Source organism: Rhamphochromis sp. 'chilingali' (genome assembly GCF_963969265.1).
Source record: "Rhamphochromis sp. 'chilingali' genome assembly, chromosome: 12".
Taxonomy (NCBI): Eukaryota; Metazoa; Chordata; class Actinopteri; order Cichliformes; family Cichlidae; genus Rhamphochromis; species Rhamphochromis sp. 'chilingali'.
Window position 1 is genome coordinate 8,604,629 of NC_137939.1, and position 15,014 is coordinate 8,619,642.

The 15,014-nt window shown below is 40.4% G+C and overlaps 1 protein-coding gene across 2 annotated transcripts in view; it reads right to left on the reverse strand.

The window, feature by feature from the left end:
* Positions 1-801: 801 nt before the first annotated feature.
* mgll (monoglyceride lipase) overlaps positions 802-15,014 on the reverse strand; it is a 49,091-nt gene continuing 34,878 nt past the window's right edge. Inside the window, exons 6-7 of one of the 2 annotated variants that reach the window (XM_080897941.1) lie at positions 9,404-9,619; positions 802-7,682 (exon numbers count right to left, since the gene is read on the reverse strand). In XM_080897941.1, coding sequence (XP_080754067.1) covers positions 7,551-7,682; positions 9,404-9,619 — 348 coding nt within the window. In that variant the 3' untranslated portion in view covers positions 802-7,550. The remainder of the gene's footprint in view (positions 7,683-9,403; positions 9,620-15,014) is intronic. The other variant, XM_080897942.1, reaches the window with a different exon arrangement.

Consider the following 15,014-nt stretch of genomic DNA (forward strand, 5'->3'; position numbering starts at 1 on the left):
GTAGTCCTTGGAGATGGGCTCAGGGCTGGCTTCCTCCCAAAACAATCAGCTGACTCTTCAGGAATGAATCTAAGGCAGTGAGGTACAGGCAAAGCTAAATAGGACTGGAATTTTAAATGCTAGCAGCAGTGTAGTGCAACAGTCTGGCAGTGAATGATAAGCAGAGCTGGTTTTAAGTACTGTAGATGAGGGTGATGAAGGTAACGAGTGACAGGTGTATCATTAGAGTTTAGGTGGCCATGCCTACTCCTGAGAGGAAGTAAGAAGAGTTATTATGCACATACACACACGCACACGCTGAGGCTAGGGAGAGGTAGACAGAGCAGTAGCAGAGAGACAGAGAGAAAGGTTGGTCAGCACTTGGAAGACAAGACGGCACTTAACACAAGGACCTTAGCTTGTGGAAAAGATGTCAGAGTACATTCATGCTCCAAGACTGAAAAAAACCCTAGAAATCTCACACCAGTCCTCGGTTCATTCATGCTTTGCATGTGTGTGTACCAGTTCCAGTACCACATTCATATAACCAAGCCTGTCTTCAGTGAATTGTATGAGCCAGTACTGCCACCTACTGCCTGATGCGTACTTTTCAGCCTGGCAAACAAATGCTGATTTTTTTTCTCCCAAGGTAAGTCTTTAGTTTTGCTCATGAAACACTACTAAAATCAGGTTGACCAAGCCTACTGACCTGTGTCACACCTCACTTAACCCTGCAATATGTATTACTGTGTAAAAAATCTACTTTCCAAGCTTCATTTCACCTGAAGTAGGAGCTGAATCCAAATGTTTTTTCTTTGTTTACACTCTTTGAGAAATTTGAAAAATTCTCACATGTGATACTCTGTTCTTTTTATGACCTTAATCGTGACCTTAAATGTTAAGGTCATGAGCTACATGTGATTTCAAAATAAAATAATAACAATGAAGATGACTGATAACCTCCCCTCTTTACGCATACCCAGCCACATAACAGAATTGAGACAGCAGTAAGTCCAGCCAGCCAGCCTGTTCAGTTAAACAGTCATTTATTCTGTAAGAGAGTATGGACATTATCAACAGTCTAGTAACAAATAAGTTGCCATTCAGCCATTCAGAAGTATTTCCATTATTACATATTATATACAATTTTGTGCCAGATTTGAAGTAAAATGTCAAATGCTGACACTCAACCTATGATGTGACTATAATGCATCAGTGCGAAGTATGAGAAGTATAGGACGATGTTAAATGAAAGTGTGCACTACGGTCTTTAGAGGTGTAGAAAATGTTTAAAAACTGGCATATTTTTCACATCAACACTGTTAACATAAAGTACATCCAGTACTACATAAACTGAGAAAAAAAATTTAATAAGGAAGACTCAATAAAGTTTTGTCATAAAAAAACAAAACAAATCCTTTTTTTTGTAGGTTGTGGTGTATGGTCTCTAAACACTAACCATTTGATTGATTTGACATTGCAAATGCACGATTACGAAGATGACGTTAGGGTTTGTGTTTACAATTTTGTCCGCAGTGCCAAAATTCCTCAGCTTATCAAGATGTCGAGCTTTTCCTACCAAGAAGGCTACCGTGCCACCCTTAAAAATCAAAATGAAATACTGACACAAACACAGATTAAAGTAAATGTTGGACTCTCTAAGACAGACGACATAACTGTGAGACTTTCTAGAGTTATAATTTTAACCTCACAGCACTTAAATAATGTAGGCGTTCAATACACAGCGGTCAGAATGGAAAAATCTGCATGTTATTTCTGTTGTTTTACAAACCCTCGTATCATTATTATTGTTATTATTATTATGTGATTGATTGAACTTCCTGTTTTTTCTGTTGAGTCCCACTGGGAGCAAAATAAATAACTTTAAGACAACCCAGCAACACTGTTGCCATATTAGCAAGCCAAATGCATCAATTTTTGTGTTAAATATTGCATTTCTCTAAATGGCTTAGACAAAACAGGTCTTTAAAGAATCTGGGAGGTATTTATGTGCTGTAGCTGAGCCTGTACTGAAAGACTCGGAAACAGTTTTCAACCCCAACCTGCTTAGACCTACGATAAAGACAGAAATTTAGACAGACATCAGTGAAAACAGACAGACAGGAAGACGATAAGCAGAAAGACACATTTACTCAACCAGGAACGGAAACAGACGTGACCACACACACTCACACACACGCACTCAGAAAAGAGTAAACAGAGAAACAGATGCTTCAAGTGCAGAAAACACTCACAGACTCACAAGTGAGCATAAAACCACATTCATTAGCATAATAAGGCACAGACAACAACCAGAATACAATTCAAAAATAAATGTACAAAAGTTATTGTCACAAAAATCTCTTCAATTATTTGAAATTAAAAATTTCCCCAAATTGATTAGAGTTGCTTTTTTATCTGCTTGAAAACCTGATAACTGTTTTTTTTTCTTTCAGTAGTTTGCGTGGTGTATAAATTGCAGGTGTTACGTAAATGTTTTGCACTCATGTTTATTTCACCTTAGATAAAGATCAAAATGAGAAAACAACTTCCTGAAAATCTAATTTGATAAAGAAGTACAAGGCAACAAACCTTTAGCAGTAACACCCTTTGGTTGTTAATCATTTTTTAAAAATATATATATATATTTTAAAAAGAACAAAAAAAAAAGTCAAATTAAAATCTGGAAGTTTAAACAAAAATCTTTGACAAAGACAGTGTGTGACGTTTTTCAAGACATGAACTTCAGTAGACAGAGTCTTTTCAGAAACACTGCCATACATTTTCTGGGTTGCTTAACTGTACAAACATACAACCGTCAACCAGTTTCCATAACAACAAAAGTGTTATGAAGTCTTGAATAGATGAGAAACTCAATGAGCGATTGGATTGTGGTATAAAAAAAGTGCCTTGTCGTGATGTGTTATCAGTACTTTGATGCCTATACATTAAATGAATTTCTATAAATACAAGATAAATAAAAGATATGTAAAATACAATGTAGTCTTCATTTCTTCATTAGCATTTCTATGTACAGAGTATTACAATTGTGTTCAGCAACCAAGCAGCGTGACGGCTGGAAACAAATCAAGTTTGTCAAAACTGTCGGTTAGAACAGCAAGATTTGAGCTGGGGCGTTGCTCCAAAACACAGTTATGACGATTCAAACATTTAAAGGTTTACGTGTTAACAACCTGGAGCATCTGTTTTTGTTTCTACACACATGATTACGACAATAAGATAAAACCGTTTTCCTGGATTTACATTCACTTTGGAAGACGACCCCTTCAATTCTTGCTGCTTTCTTCAGCATTCACTCCAGAGCCCCATTCATGCGAACTGAATCTTTCAAGTGCACTTTAATCTTATAAAACTACATAAAGACTGGCCTTTGCACCTCAGGCTTATTAGCATAAAACAGCTCTTCTCTTAGAAACAGTCATACAGTCGAAATAAAAAAATGACAAACATTAAACTGAAGTGGCCTAATTACATCACCCTGTAGGCCAGCTGTGACACATTTCTTTATGAAAGCTGCAGCCAAATTAGATTGAGTGGTTTCCTGCCCTCATTCTTTTCTCTACTTTAATTTCAACTTCCTAAGCCTAAAAACTGAAGGACCTTAACAGTCAAGTGGATTATCATTTATTAATAGAGTAATATATGTGCACATTTATGGCATTCCTTCTCTCACTCCATGCTTGTAAGGATACATATCAGGGAAAAGGGAGCATGTGATGGCTTACAAGCCTTCACAAGATGTAAAGACAATATAAGGGGACTACACTTTATTAAGAAAGGACTAAAATCCAGTGAAAAGGTTTTGCTTCCATAGGGAAAATGCACAAACCTATGTGATAAAAGGCCTTGTTATGTCTTCGAAATCATTCAATGGGAATAGTATGTTTTTGGACCAAACAGCAGACTAGACAGTCTTTTTTTTTTTTTTCAAATTCACTGAGTGTGCGCAGCTCTTATTATTCACTGTGAGCTGATGATGCTAATTATTTGCTCTCTTATCTCAGTGCTCACACAAAAGGGAATCCTCAGAGCAGCAAATGGACAACCGGCCCTGAAAGCACACAAACGTCTGGCACACTTCCTGTAGCATTAATGAATCCACATTTTTACTCTGAAAAAAAAAACAAAAAAACAGTGCTGCCATGGTTACTGACAGCTTCTCTCCTCTCCTTTTTCTTTCTCTTCCCCTCTCACCATATCTCCATCTCTCTCCACCCCCGTAGCCAGCGACAGCAGTATTATGCACTCATGTAGTCTGACAGGTACAGCTTTTTGAAATTACGCAGGATCCTGCGAGGCTGAAACAATCGCGCTGATGCGTTGCAGCAGGGGTGCTATTATGAGTTTGAATAAAACTGGGACCGCGCGACACTTGTGTGCGCTGTTCCTGCTGCAGCCTAATCAGGAGCAGATTGTGTTTGAAGGGCTGGTGATAAAAACCCCTGCAGTTCAGTTGAGGTTAAGGGTCTGACTCCCATCGGGACTGATGAATACATTTACATCTCCATCTATGTCTGCACCCGCTGCAAAGTAATCCAATATTTGTTCTGGCAAAGTATTTTTTGACGTCTGTAAAAATAGAGAAGAGGATGCACTTACATCCTGAAGTTCCTTCTATTTATTCCCTCTTCTACACTGATTTGTTTGCTTTCATGTCTCATGTTGTATTTTGTATTCAATGCTATTTTTTTCACATTATGGAAAGCACTCTGCCGATAACGATTAATTATTTTATTTTCTAATGCAACTCGATAATACAGCTGACGCAGTTCAGTCTGAAAACACCAGGAAAGATGTTAATAGAAGAAGAAGCCACATCAACGTTTGTAAGTAAGCGACTTCAGGTCACATTTAAAGTTAAAGTATGTGTCACGCTTGACTTATTTCAAAGCAGGTGGGCAAAAAGCTCTTAAAGATATCAGACCTGGAAGTCAAACTACTGACCTTATGATAACCTCTCCTTCCCACAACCCCCTCCCAAAAAAAAACACATGGTCTACTGCCTAAGCCAGTCCTGATAATAGAGCCTTTTCCCTCATCATCAGTCATTTTATGTAATCTTTTCATACTGGGAGCAAAACAACGTCAGACTAAAATTCTTTAATATGACATTTTAAATTGCTCCTTCTGATTGTTTTGCTGCGATGTAAAAGTCTTTCTTGTTGGTTAATGTTGCAGAAACCCATTTTCTGATTTAAAGCACACCAGCTCACCTAAAGAAGAAGCTGAAGAAAGAAAAAAGATTTAATGGCCCCTTCCTCCCACCTACATCTAGCACCCTTGGTCTCAGCCATATGGTCCAAGAATCAGAAAAAAAGAATAAAAATTGTATCTGAACACTTTACAATATAACCTGTTGCAGCTCTGATAATTGGCCACTAGGGACAGTGTGGGTGGCTGAGGGTACACAATGTTTGAGTATGTAGTAGAACAAAGGCTTGCATGATGGATGGAACAAAGAGCACCGGTTACTGTGGCTAAAAAATAAACAAACAAACAAACAAAGAAAAAATAGTATGGGTGAGACAAGGCGGGGTGAAGGGAAGAGACATAAAGACAGAGAGGCCAGAAATTGCTCTCATTCTGTCAGTCTTTTCGTGGTCACCGTGGTGACAACACATGTCAAAAAGAAAAAAAGGACTCTTCTGCCACACTGCTGCTGCTATGACTAAACAAGAGTAACCGTGGTTACAGCAGCAAGCTTCCCCCTTCACTATGTGCATGAGTCTCTTTGAACTCCGGGTAATACCGAAAAAAGAAAAAAAAAGAAAACAGGCTGGCCAGTTGAATCTCTATCAAAGAACTGCTTACTGGATGTGTTCACCACAGAACGAGTCACTAAAAGCGGTATCACGGATGTCTGGTGTCAAAAATTAAGCACCACAAAAGACCCTAATTGCTTTCCAAGTTGTGAGCGGTGCACGTTTAATAATCTGAAACCTCATTGTGCTTGACGAACAGGTAAAAGCTAAGTGTATGTGACCAGTAATTACAGTCTACACGACACTATCAAATAGGTAGTTCAGAGCGTGTCTGTCTAGTTTATAATTACTGACAAACCACAAATGTAGGCTGCTTTGACATTATTGCTGTGGTTCAGCTGAAAACCCACATCGAGCAAGAGCTGATTTTAAATGCTAACCCTTTGAACGGCCCCTTGTCCTCACCTTTGATGTCCCTATACTTTAAGAACATCAAAGGTTAGTTTTACAGAACAAGATTTAAAAAAAACGAAGCCAGACTGGCTGCTTCCTGGAATAAAGTCATGTCATGTTCCCCTTTCACTTTATAGCTGGCCCCCTAAGTTTGCAGCCTGAACTTAATCAATCAAGGCTTGGCCTCAGTGAACAACTGACAGTGAGCTCGACTACGGCCATAAAGGTCAGAGAACACTTCACCTTTGACCTCCCACCTGCAGAGCGATTCAAAGCAGTTTCATCTGAATAATTTAGCCCCATCTTACACTCTTGACTAGGATCGCATACATAGCACCTATATGGAAAACTATTTTAATAATCGGTCACTCAGTTAGGCAGATAAGAAGTACTTATATCGTCATTAGGACAAAATTTATGAAGCTAGATCATCATCTGGATTTAGACTGACTACAGTACCTTATCCTCATATGATGTATCACTGTCAACCATCTGTCTTTAGGCTAACCATCTGTCCTCAGATCAAGCAAAGAGGAAGTCAGGAGAAGACTATTACATATAGAGTGCTTTCAGTATATGCTTCTGATCAGCTCTATAAAAGCTGCCTTTATCAGAAATGTGATATTACAAAACAGCGCAGTCAGTGAGGAGGCAGGAGAGGAAGAGGAGATGGGATAAGGTCAGAGAGTATGGTGGAGTAAACTAAGGAGACTTTAAGATGGCTATTCAGTGTCGCTAAATGATATGTTATCTATTAAGTATTCATGCATCCCTGAACCGACAACAGCTCCAAAGGTGCCAACCTCCTTCTGTTCCTGACCTCTAACCCAGTCTGTTAATGGTAGTTGAGGCAGAAAGAAATGCTTCTGTATTCTGCTGCCTCTGTTATTAATATTTAAAAGATCTGGCCTGTTTATAAAATGAGAAAATGAAAGGCCATACCCATTATTGCACTTCGAACCCTTGCTTTTAGGGAGTAAAGTTTGTGACAGTCTTTACTCTCTAAAAGCTGCACACGAGCAGTTCAGTGGAGATGATGTGAAGCATATAAACACATGAGGCACATCCCTGATCAGAAATTTTGCCATGATGCTGACCATTGCTACAGAGTATTTACAATAAGAACTGACCCTATTGCCCAATTTATATCAGTGGCCTGATGTACAGATAGGAGGAAGAGTGTGTGTGTGTTTTTTTTTTACAGTAGCCCAGAGGATTTGCTAATAAACCTGTTATACAGAGACTATAATGTCCATCAGTATGCCCAAATAACTCCCAGACAGGAAAGTGCAGTAGTATTATTACGCCTGACGCACTACAGGAACGTGAGCAGGCGTTTTATGACGAGATTGGCAGTTTCCTCAGAGCTTCAACAGAGGTGTGCAGGCCATACATTTAGGAGCCTTGCGCTTCCTGCGATGTTGCAGCTGGGATGTGCTCTGTGATCCAGGTGGTCAGCTCCTTTAGAACGGACTCAGCCACCTCAGGGAGGTCATGGTGAAGAGCGTGGTAGCCTCCTTCGTAGATCTGGGATAACATTTAGAAATGATAAGAAACGATCAGAGGGATGTATGTAAAACCATTTCATTTTTGTTCTACAATGCTTTTTAACAACTTGCAGTGTGTTCAAAGTTGCAACGGGTTCTTCCTGCTTTGCCAAACCTACAGGGATTTAATACAAAAGTCATTTGATCACACCAAACATTTTGCTGTGATCAAATGACTTCCGTTTACAGCTTGAACTAACGTGGAAAGCCCCTGCATTTGGTCCAATTATTACTTTGATAAAACATGTGATAAAGAAGCATCTGAGCCTCACAAGCACCACTTGATTTTCTGCTCCCTGCACTATCTGTCTCACTGTGCTGCACGAAAACAGAACATTCGTTATATCTGATTTCACTTCTCATGTGTCTCATTCTCATGTCTCTTGTTCATCCTCTTTTTAACCTCCATGTAATGAACCATGTGACAACATAGTGTGTGAAACTTCCCTCTTTACAAATACCAGTGTTGAAGCTCTTGGGATTTAAGAGGTTTAAGCTGCATTTCATAATGTAATACAGGTATAGGCATGTGTTGCATCACATCACTGTAAAATGCTTCACAGCATTGTGTAAAATCCCTGACTGTAAAGTCAAGGCTTTGTATATTTTTCCTTTAGTTTGCCACCCATCTCTATGTTATATTTTAATAACAACGAGTTTTAATGACGGACAGTCTCTGTATTAATCAAACACAAAGACCTCAGCTTTGTAATCTCGAATCATCATTTTTAAAGTGTCAGAAGACACCTTTAATGCTGGAGGCAACGTTATTCACCATATTTATGCACTGTGTCACGTTCAGTTGTTGCACTTTATAAACGCTCATCTGAAACTTTATTAACGCAAATATTTAAACATATCAGTGTATTTAGACATATAGACCTGCTGAAATTCAGGCCAACCATCAAAATGGGGAAGAAACATAATTTAAATGACTTTGAACGTGGCATGGCGTTTGGTGTATTTGGAGTATTTCAGAAACTGCTAATCTACTGGGATTTTCCTGGACACTGTCAGATGTCACGGTAATGGTCACACTGCTTTGAACTGACAAGAAGGCAACAATAAGTCAAATAACCAACTAACCAAGATATGCATAACAATTTCTCTCAGTGCACAATAGATTGAACCTTCAAGCAGCAGAAGACCACCCCAGTCCTCTCAGCTAAGAACAGAAAACTGAGTCTGTGTTTCACACCTGCTCACCAAAATTGGATATCAAAAGACCAGAAATTGTGTTGTTTGGTCTGATGACTCTCGATTTCAGCTTCAACGTTGAGATAGTAGGGAGAGAATTTGGCATAAACAACATTCAGTTCAACTCAACTCAATTCAATTTTATTTTATTTCTACAGCACCATTAAAGCATGAAGCAGTCCTGCTTCGTGCTAATAGTTTAGTGTGTTGCTGGTGGTGTAATTGGGCTCCTTAGTGCCAACTGAGCATTGTACCCAGCGTGTACTGTTGCTGACCACCACCATCCAACCATCCATCTTCTGATGGCTGCTTCCAGCATGGCATGTTTTATTCATATCATGTCAAACTGGTGTATTGAACATGACAATGAGTCAACAAATCTTCACCAACTATGTGATGCTAATCTATCAATATGAATCTAAATCTTAGAGGAATGTTTCCAACACCTTGTTGAACCTAAGGCAGTTCTACAGATACAGTTTTCTGTAAATTAACCATACACACCTTGATTTTCTTGTCTGTACTCGGTGAATTGTCATACATCATCCTGGAGCCTCTGATGTCACAGAGTTTGTCGGCGTCACCGTGAAGGAGCAGGAAGGGCCAGCTGATGGACGGGATCTCCCTCTGCATACGCTCCACTGCCGCCATCAGCTGCATGCCGAATGATACTCGCATCCCGCCGTGATAGTTTAGCTCATCAGCGTCATATGCCTCCACCTGACAGGAGAGAAACAAAAGAGGCCAGGGTGGAGATGCTTTGGTTTATCATCTCTCTCCACCGGATGTTGGACTGATATCAATGTAAGTTCATTCCTGCTGTTCCTCTTTCTAATTAAGCTCAGAGAAATAATTTTGGTCAGGCTTAACTCAACTCAGCAATCCTTTCATAGAGCACAAATGCTCCTTCAACCCTGTAATGCCAAGTTTTTAAGTTTTTGACACCTCTACATCATCAGTGAGAGTCTGTGTACAATTAGATGCATGCAGCGCTACTGTGGGCAATAAATTGCACAAACGTGTCAGCCAGAAGAAAAATGGTACAAATTAAAAGGGAAAACGGTCGCTCATGCACAGATGGCCTGGAGTCTCCTAAGAGCAGATGAACAATAAAGAGTCCTTTCTGCATTTTAAATGTTGAATCTAACAGCTAGTACAGTGATCAAATATTCACTTTGTTTCTCAAACCAAACTTATAACAGAAAACTGTGAGAAAAACTTTTCAAAAGTACACAGTGTGAAATGTGGAAAATTGTATTTTACAGTATCTGCAAGAAACAATATTAATATATAAATGGTAAATGGACTGATTCTTATATAGCGCTTTTCTACTCTCTCAGAGTACTCAAAGCGCTCTATAACAGATGTCACATTCACTGACATTCATATTAACTGCCTTGCCTTTTTACGTCTGTTTTTTACAGGTTTATTTAATGTTCATTATATGTCCCTATATATCTCTATGATGGATATTCTATTATTTATCAACATTAAAATTCCCTTGCCAACTTATCAGAATAAAATAAATGTGCAGGCCTATGTGACCTTAAACTGATGGAGCCACGTCTAATTTAATTTCTTTCACTTAAAACATAAAAGACCTAGAAGTTAGGCAAGGTTAAGCCACTCCACTTCACTTGTTACCCCCTTATTCCTATGCATCTATCTATTTTTTGTTCCATCCATCCATCCATTCATTTCCACTTCTCCTTTTTCAGGGTCATGGGAGGGGGCTGGAGCCTATCCCAGCTGCCTTAGGGCGGGAGGCAGGGTTCAACCTGGACAGGTCGCCAGTCTGTCGCAGGGCTAACACATAGACACAGACAACCATTCACTCCTGCATTCACACCTATGGGAAATTTCCAATTAACCTATCCTCACTAACTGCACATATTTTGAATGTGGGAGGAAGCCGGAGTATCCGGAGAAAACCCACTCAACCCACACATTTTTTTGTTTTCCTGCAAAATTACTACTACTACTACTATTTCCCTTAAAAACCTGAGTTGTTAACCCAATATTTGTAGCTAAGTATAATAACAATTTACTTTTAGATTGTTAATTTACTTTTACTTTACAATTTACTTAACAATTTACTTTTAAATAAAATACACTTACATTCTCTTTAATTATGCCCTTAGTCGCGCATATATATATATATATATATATATATATATATATATATATATATATATATATATATATATATATATATATATATATATATATATATATATATATATATATATATACATGAGCGGGACACAGAAAGGAATTGGCAAGAATACCAGAGGCGCAAAACACCAGCTACTGGTAGACAGAACAATCAGCCGAGACTGCAAGACCAGACTGACCAACCTGTGCACTGCCTGGATTGATTACAAGAAGGCCTATGACTCAATGCCCCACAGCTGGATACTGGAATGCCTAGAATTGTACAAGATCAATGGGACCCTAAGAGCCTTCATCAGGAACTCAATGGGGATGTGGCGTACAACACTAGAGGCCAACTCCAAGCCCATAGCACAAGTCACCATCAAGTGCGGGATCTACCAAGGAGATGCTCTGTCCCCACTGCTGTTCTGCATAGGCCTGAACCCCCTCAGTGAGATCATTAACAAGACTGGCTACGGATACCGACTACGGAACGGAGCAGTTGTCAGCCACCTCCTGTACATGGATGACATCAAGCTGTATGCCAAGAGTGAACGAGACATCGATTCACTGATCCACACTACCAGGCTATACAGCAATGACATTGGAATGTCGTTCGGACTGGAGAAGTGTAGTCGGATGGTAACAAAGAGAGGGAAGGTAGTCAGAACTGAGGGGATTGAACTACCAGAAGGCAACATTGCAGACATAGAGGACAGTTACAAGTACTTGGGGATCCCGCAGGCGAATGGGAACCATGAAGAGGCCGCTAGAAAAGCTGCAACCACCAAGTACCTGCAGAGGGTCAGGCAAGTCCTGAGGAGTCAGCTGAATGGTAAGAACAAGATCCGGGCCATCAACACGTACGCCCTGCCCGTGATCAGGTACCCTGCTGGGGTAATAGGCTGGCCAAAGGAGGAGATAGAAGCCACTGACATAAAGACAAGAAAGCTCCTTACCATGCATGGAGGGTTTCACCCCAAATCCAGCACCCTGAGGCTGTACGCTAAGCGGAAGGAAGGGGGCCGGGGACTGGTGAGTGTCAGCACCACAGTCCAGGATGAGACAACGAACATCCAAGAATACATTAGGAAGATGGCCCCAACTGACCGAGTGCTCAGTGAATACCTCAGGCAGCAGAAACCCAAGAAAGAGGAGGGAGACGAGGAACCATCATGGAAGGACAGGCCCCTGCACGGTATGTACCACCGGCAGATAGAGGAGGTGGCTGATATCCAGAAATCCTACCAGTGGCTGGACAAAGCTGGACTGAAAGACAGCACAGAGGCACTAATCATGGCAGCACAAGAACAAGCTCTGAGCACAAGATCCATAGAGGCTGGGGTCTATCACACCAGGCAAGACCCCAGGTGCAGGCTGTGTAAAGATGCCCCAGAGACAATCCAGCACATAACAGCAGGGTGCAAGATGCTAGCAGGCAAGGCATACATGGAACGCCATAACCAAGTGGCCGGCATAGTGTACAGGAACATCTGTGCAGAGTATAACCTGGAAGTCCCGAGGTCAAAATGGGAGATGCCCCCAAGGGTGGTGGAGAATGACCGAGCTAAGATCCTGTGGGACTTCCAGATACAGACGGACAAAATGGTGGTGGCTAACCAACCGGACATAGTGGTGGTAGACAAACAGAAGAAGATGGCCGTAGTGATCGATGTAGCGGTTCCGAATGACAGCAATATCAGGAAGAAGGAACACGAGAAGCTGGAGAAATACCAAGGGCTCAGAGAAGAGCTCGAGAGGATGTGGAGGGTGAAGGTAACGGTGGTCCCCGTGGTAATCGGAGCACTAGGTGCGGTGACTCCCAAGCTAGGCGAGTGGCTCCAGCAGATCCCAGGAACAACATCGGAGATCTCTGTCCAGAAGAGCGCAGTCCTGGGAACAGCTAAGATACTGCGCAGGACCCTCAAGCTCCCAGGCCTCTGGTAGAGGACCCGAGCTTGAAGGATAAACCGCCCGCAGGGGCGTGCTGGGTGTTTTTATATATATGTATATATATGTACATGTATAAAATATTTTACCTGATACTGTATCTGCAAGAAACAATATTAATATATAAACAATATTTTGTCCCTATTGGCTACATTTAAATGCAACAGCTCTGACAGATTTTCAGTCATTTCCATTGTTTCTTTGAAAAAAATTATACTTATAATGTGAAGTATTTCATGCAAACTTCAAATGTATCAGGGAAAATGTGATCTTCTGCTAACCTTAACTAAAGTCCTTGGTAACACTTTATAATACAGCCCACATCTATGGATGTAATTCCCTTGTAATTAAATGTAATTTCAGTGTATCTTATTTGAATTTAAATGTAATTATATTTACCTACAAATACCTAAGAACATAAGAATGAGGGGAAAAGTCAGGTTTTTCATTTTTTTTTTATTGTACTGTAAGTAAATTCAAGTAATGGTTGTGAATTTTAAGTTGTGTAAAGTTTCATTTGAATTTTTTTATTTTAAGGTGTTACCCAGTCATTTTATTGCCCTAACGTATTCAAAATGTTGCCCCAAAACTGTGCACTCATGTTGTCACCTAAACAAAAGCACAAGACTGAAAGGCTATTTCATAAAACACATTTATTTATTCATTTTTTAATACAGACTGAAAGATGCCAGTTAAGAAAAGAACCTAAAAGGCCAGCAACTCCTCTTCCTCTCTTCCGACTCTTGTTCTAACTCATTGATTATAGACGTGAGTTCCTCCAATCTCTTCTCCATGTCCTCTTGCTCCTTCAGAGTCTTTAGAAGTGAGGCCTTCTCCTCCTCTTCTTTTTGCAGTGCCTGTGTGAAGTTAGCATTCTCCTTCTTTTGCTCCTCCAGGAGTGCGATGTAGGAAGCTTTCGTGTCGTTTAGCTCTTTCTCTAAACTCATCAGCTTCTCCTCATTTTGTTCTTTGAGGCCTTTAAGTTGCTTAATTTCAGAGCGTAAAGCCTCTTTCTCATCCTCGTGTTCCTCAGCTTGCTTCTTCAGTTCTTCCTTAGCGTTTTGAAGCTGCTGCTGGAGTTGGTCAATGCACATCTGTTGCATCTCGCAGCACTGGTTCTTTGAAGGAGCGTCACTGATCATCGTTTGGGTGTCTATAGAGTTTCTGTTCGGCTGCTGCAGCTTCTTGTTGGCATCGCCCAGGTTAGAAGTAAGCTTATGCATGATCTTATCTGCTAGAATCAACCTGTTTGCATTGTTGATTCGTTCAATTTTAGCTTCACGAAGCTCAAATTTGAGCGTGTGAATGTCCTGCAGGTAAGACTTGGTTTCATTACTGAGCGCTGCGTCCAGCTGCTTTTTCAGATCGTTGATTGTCTTCTCAGTTTCTATATCCAAATAGTAGAACTTTCTGCGATACTCATCCACCTGACTCTCAAAATACAAGGCCTTCGTGTTTGCTTCTCTAAGACTGGATTTACACATGTGTAGCTGCCACTGAGTCTCTTCCAGTTGGGCTCTGAGTCCAGCATTATCCTGCTTCAGATTGTGCCTTACTCTTGGTGGAAAACTGGGCCTGCCATGATGATACCAAGTCCCTGCAGGTTGCATGTTGTTTGGCCTTGGTCTGCCGGTCATCGCTGGATTCTCACGACGCTGCATATCACTTATCTTTGGTTTGACAACTGTCTGCTTCTTTTCCCTCTCTTTCTTCAGCACGCAACTGACTGAACAAAAACAATTCTCCAGGTTGCTCCCACAACATTCTGTACAAACTAAAGGATGCGATGACAACAGACTAAATGAGGATTCAGTTGTTTTCATTCAAAAATTAACATAATATATGGCGGATTTCATTTTGCCATCACCCAATCACCCTAAAAGTTAAAACCACTGATAGATAAAGCGAGTTAAACTGGCCATTTTCTTACTCCTCTCCTTTACCTGGCTTAAATCACCATGGTAACAGATGCCAAATACATCTGGCCAGGTTGTGGTCAGTGTTTTGATTT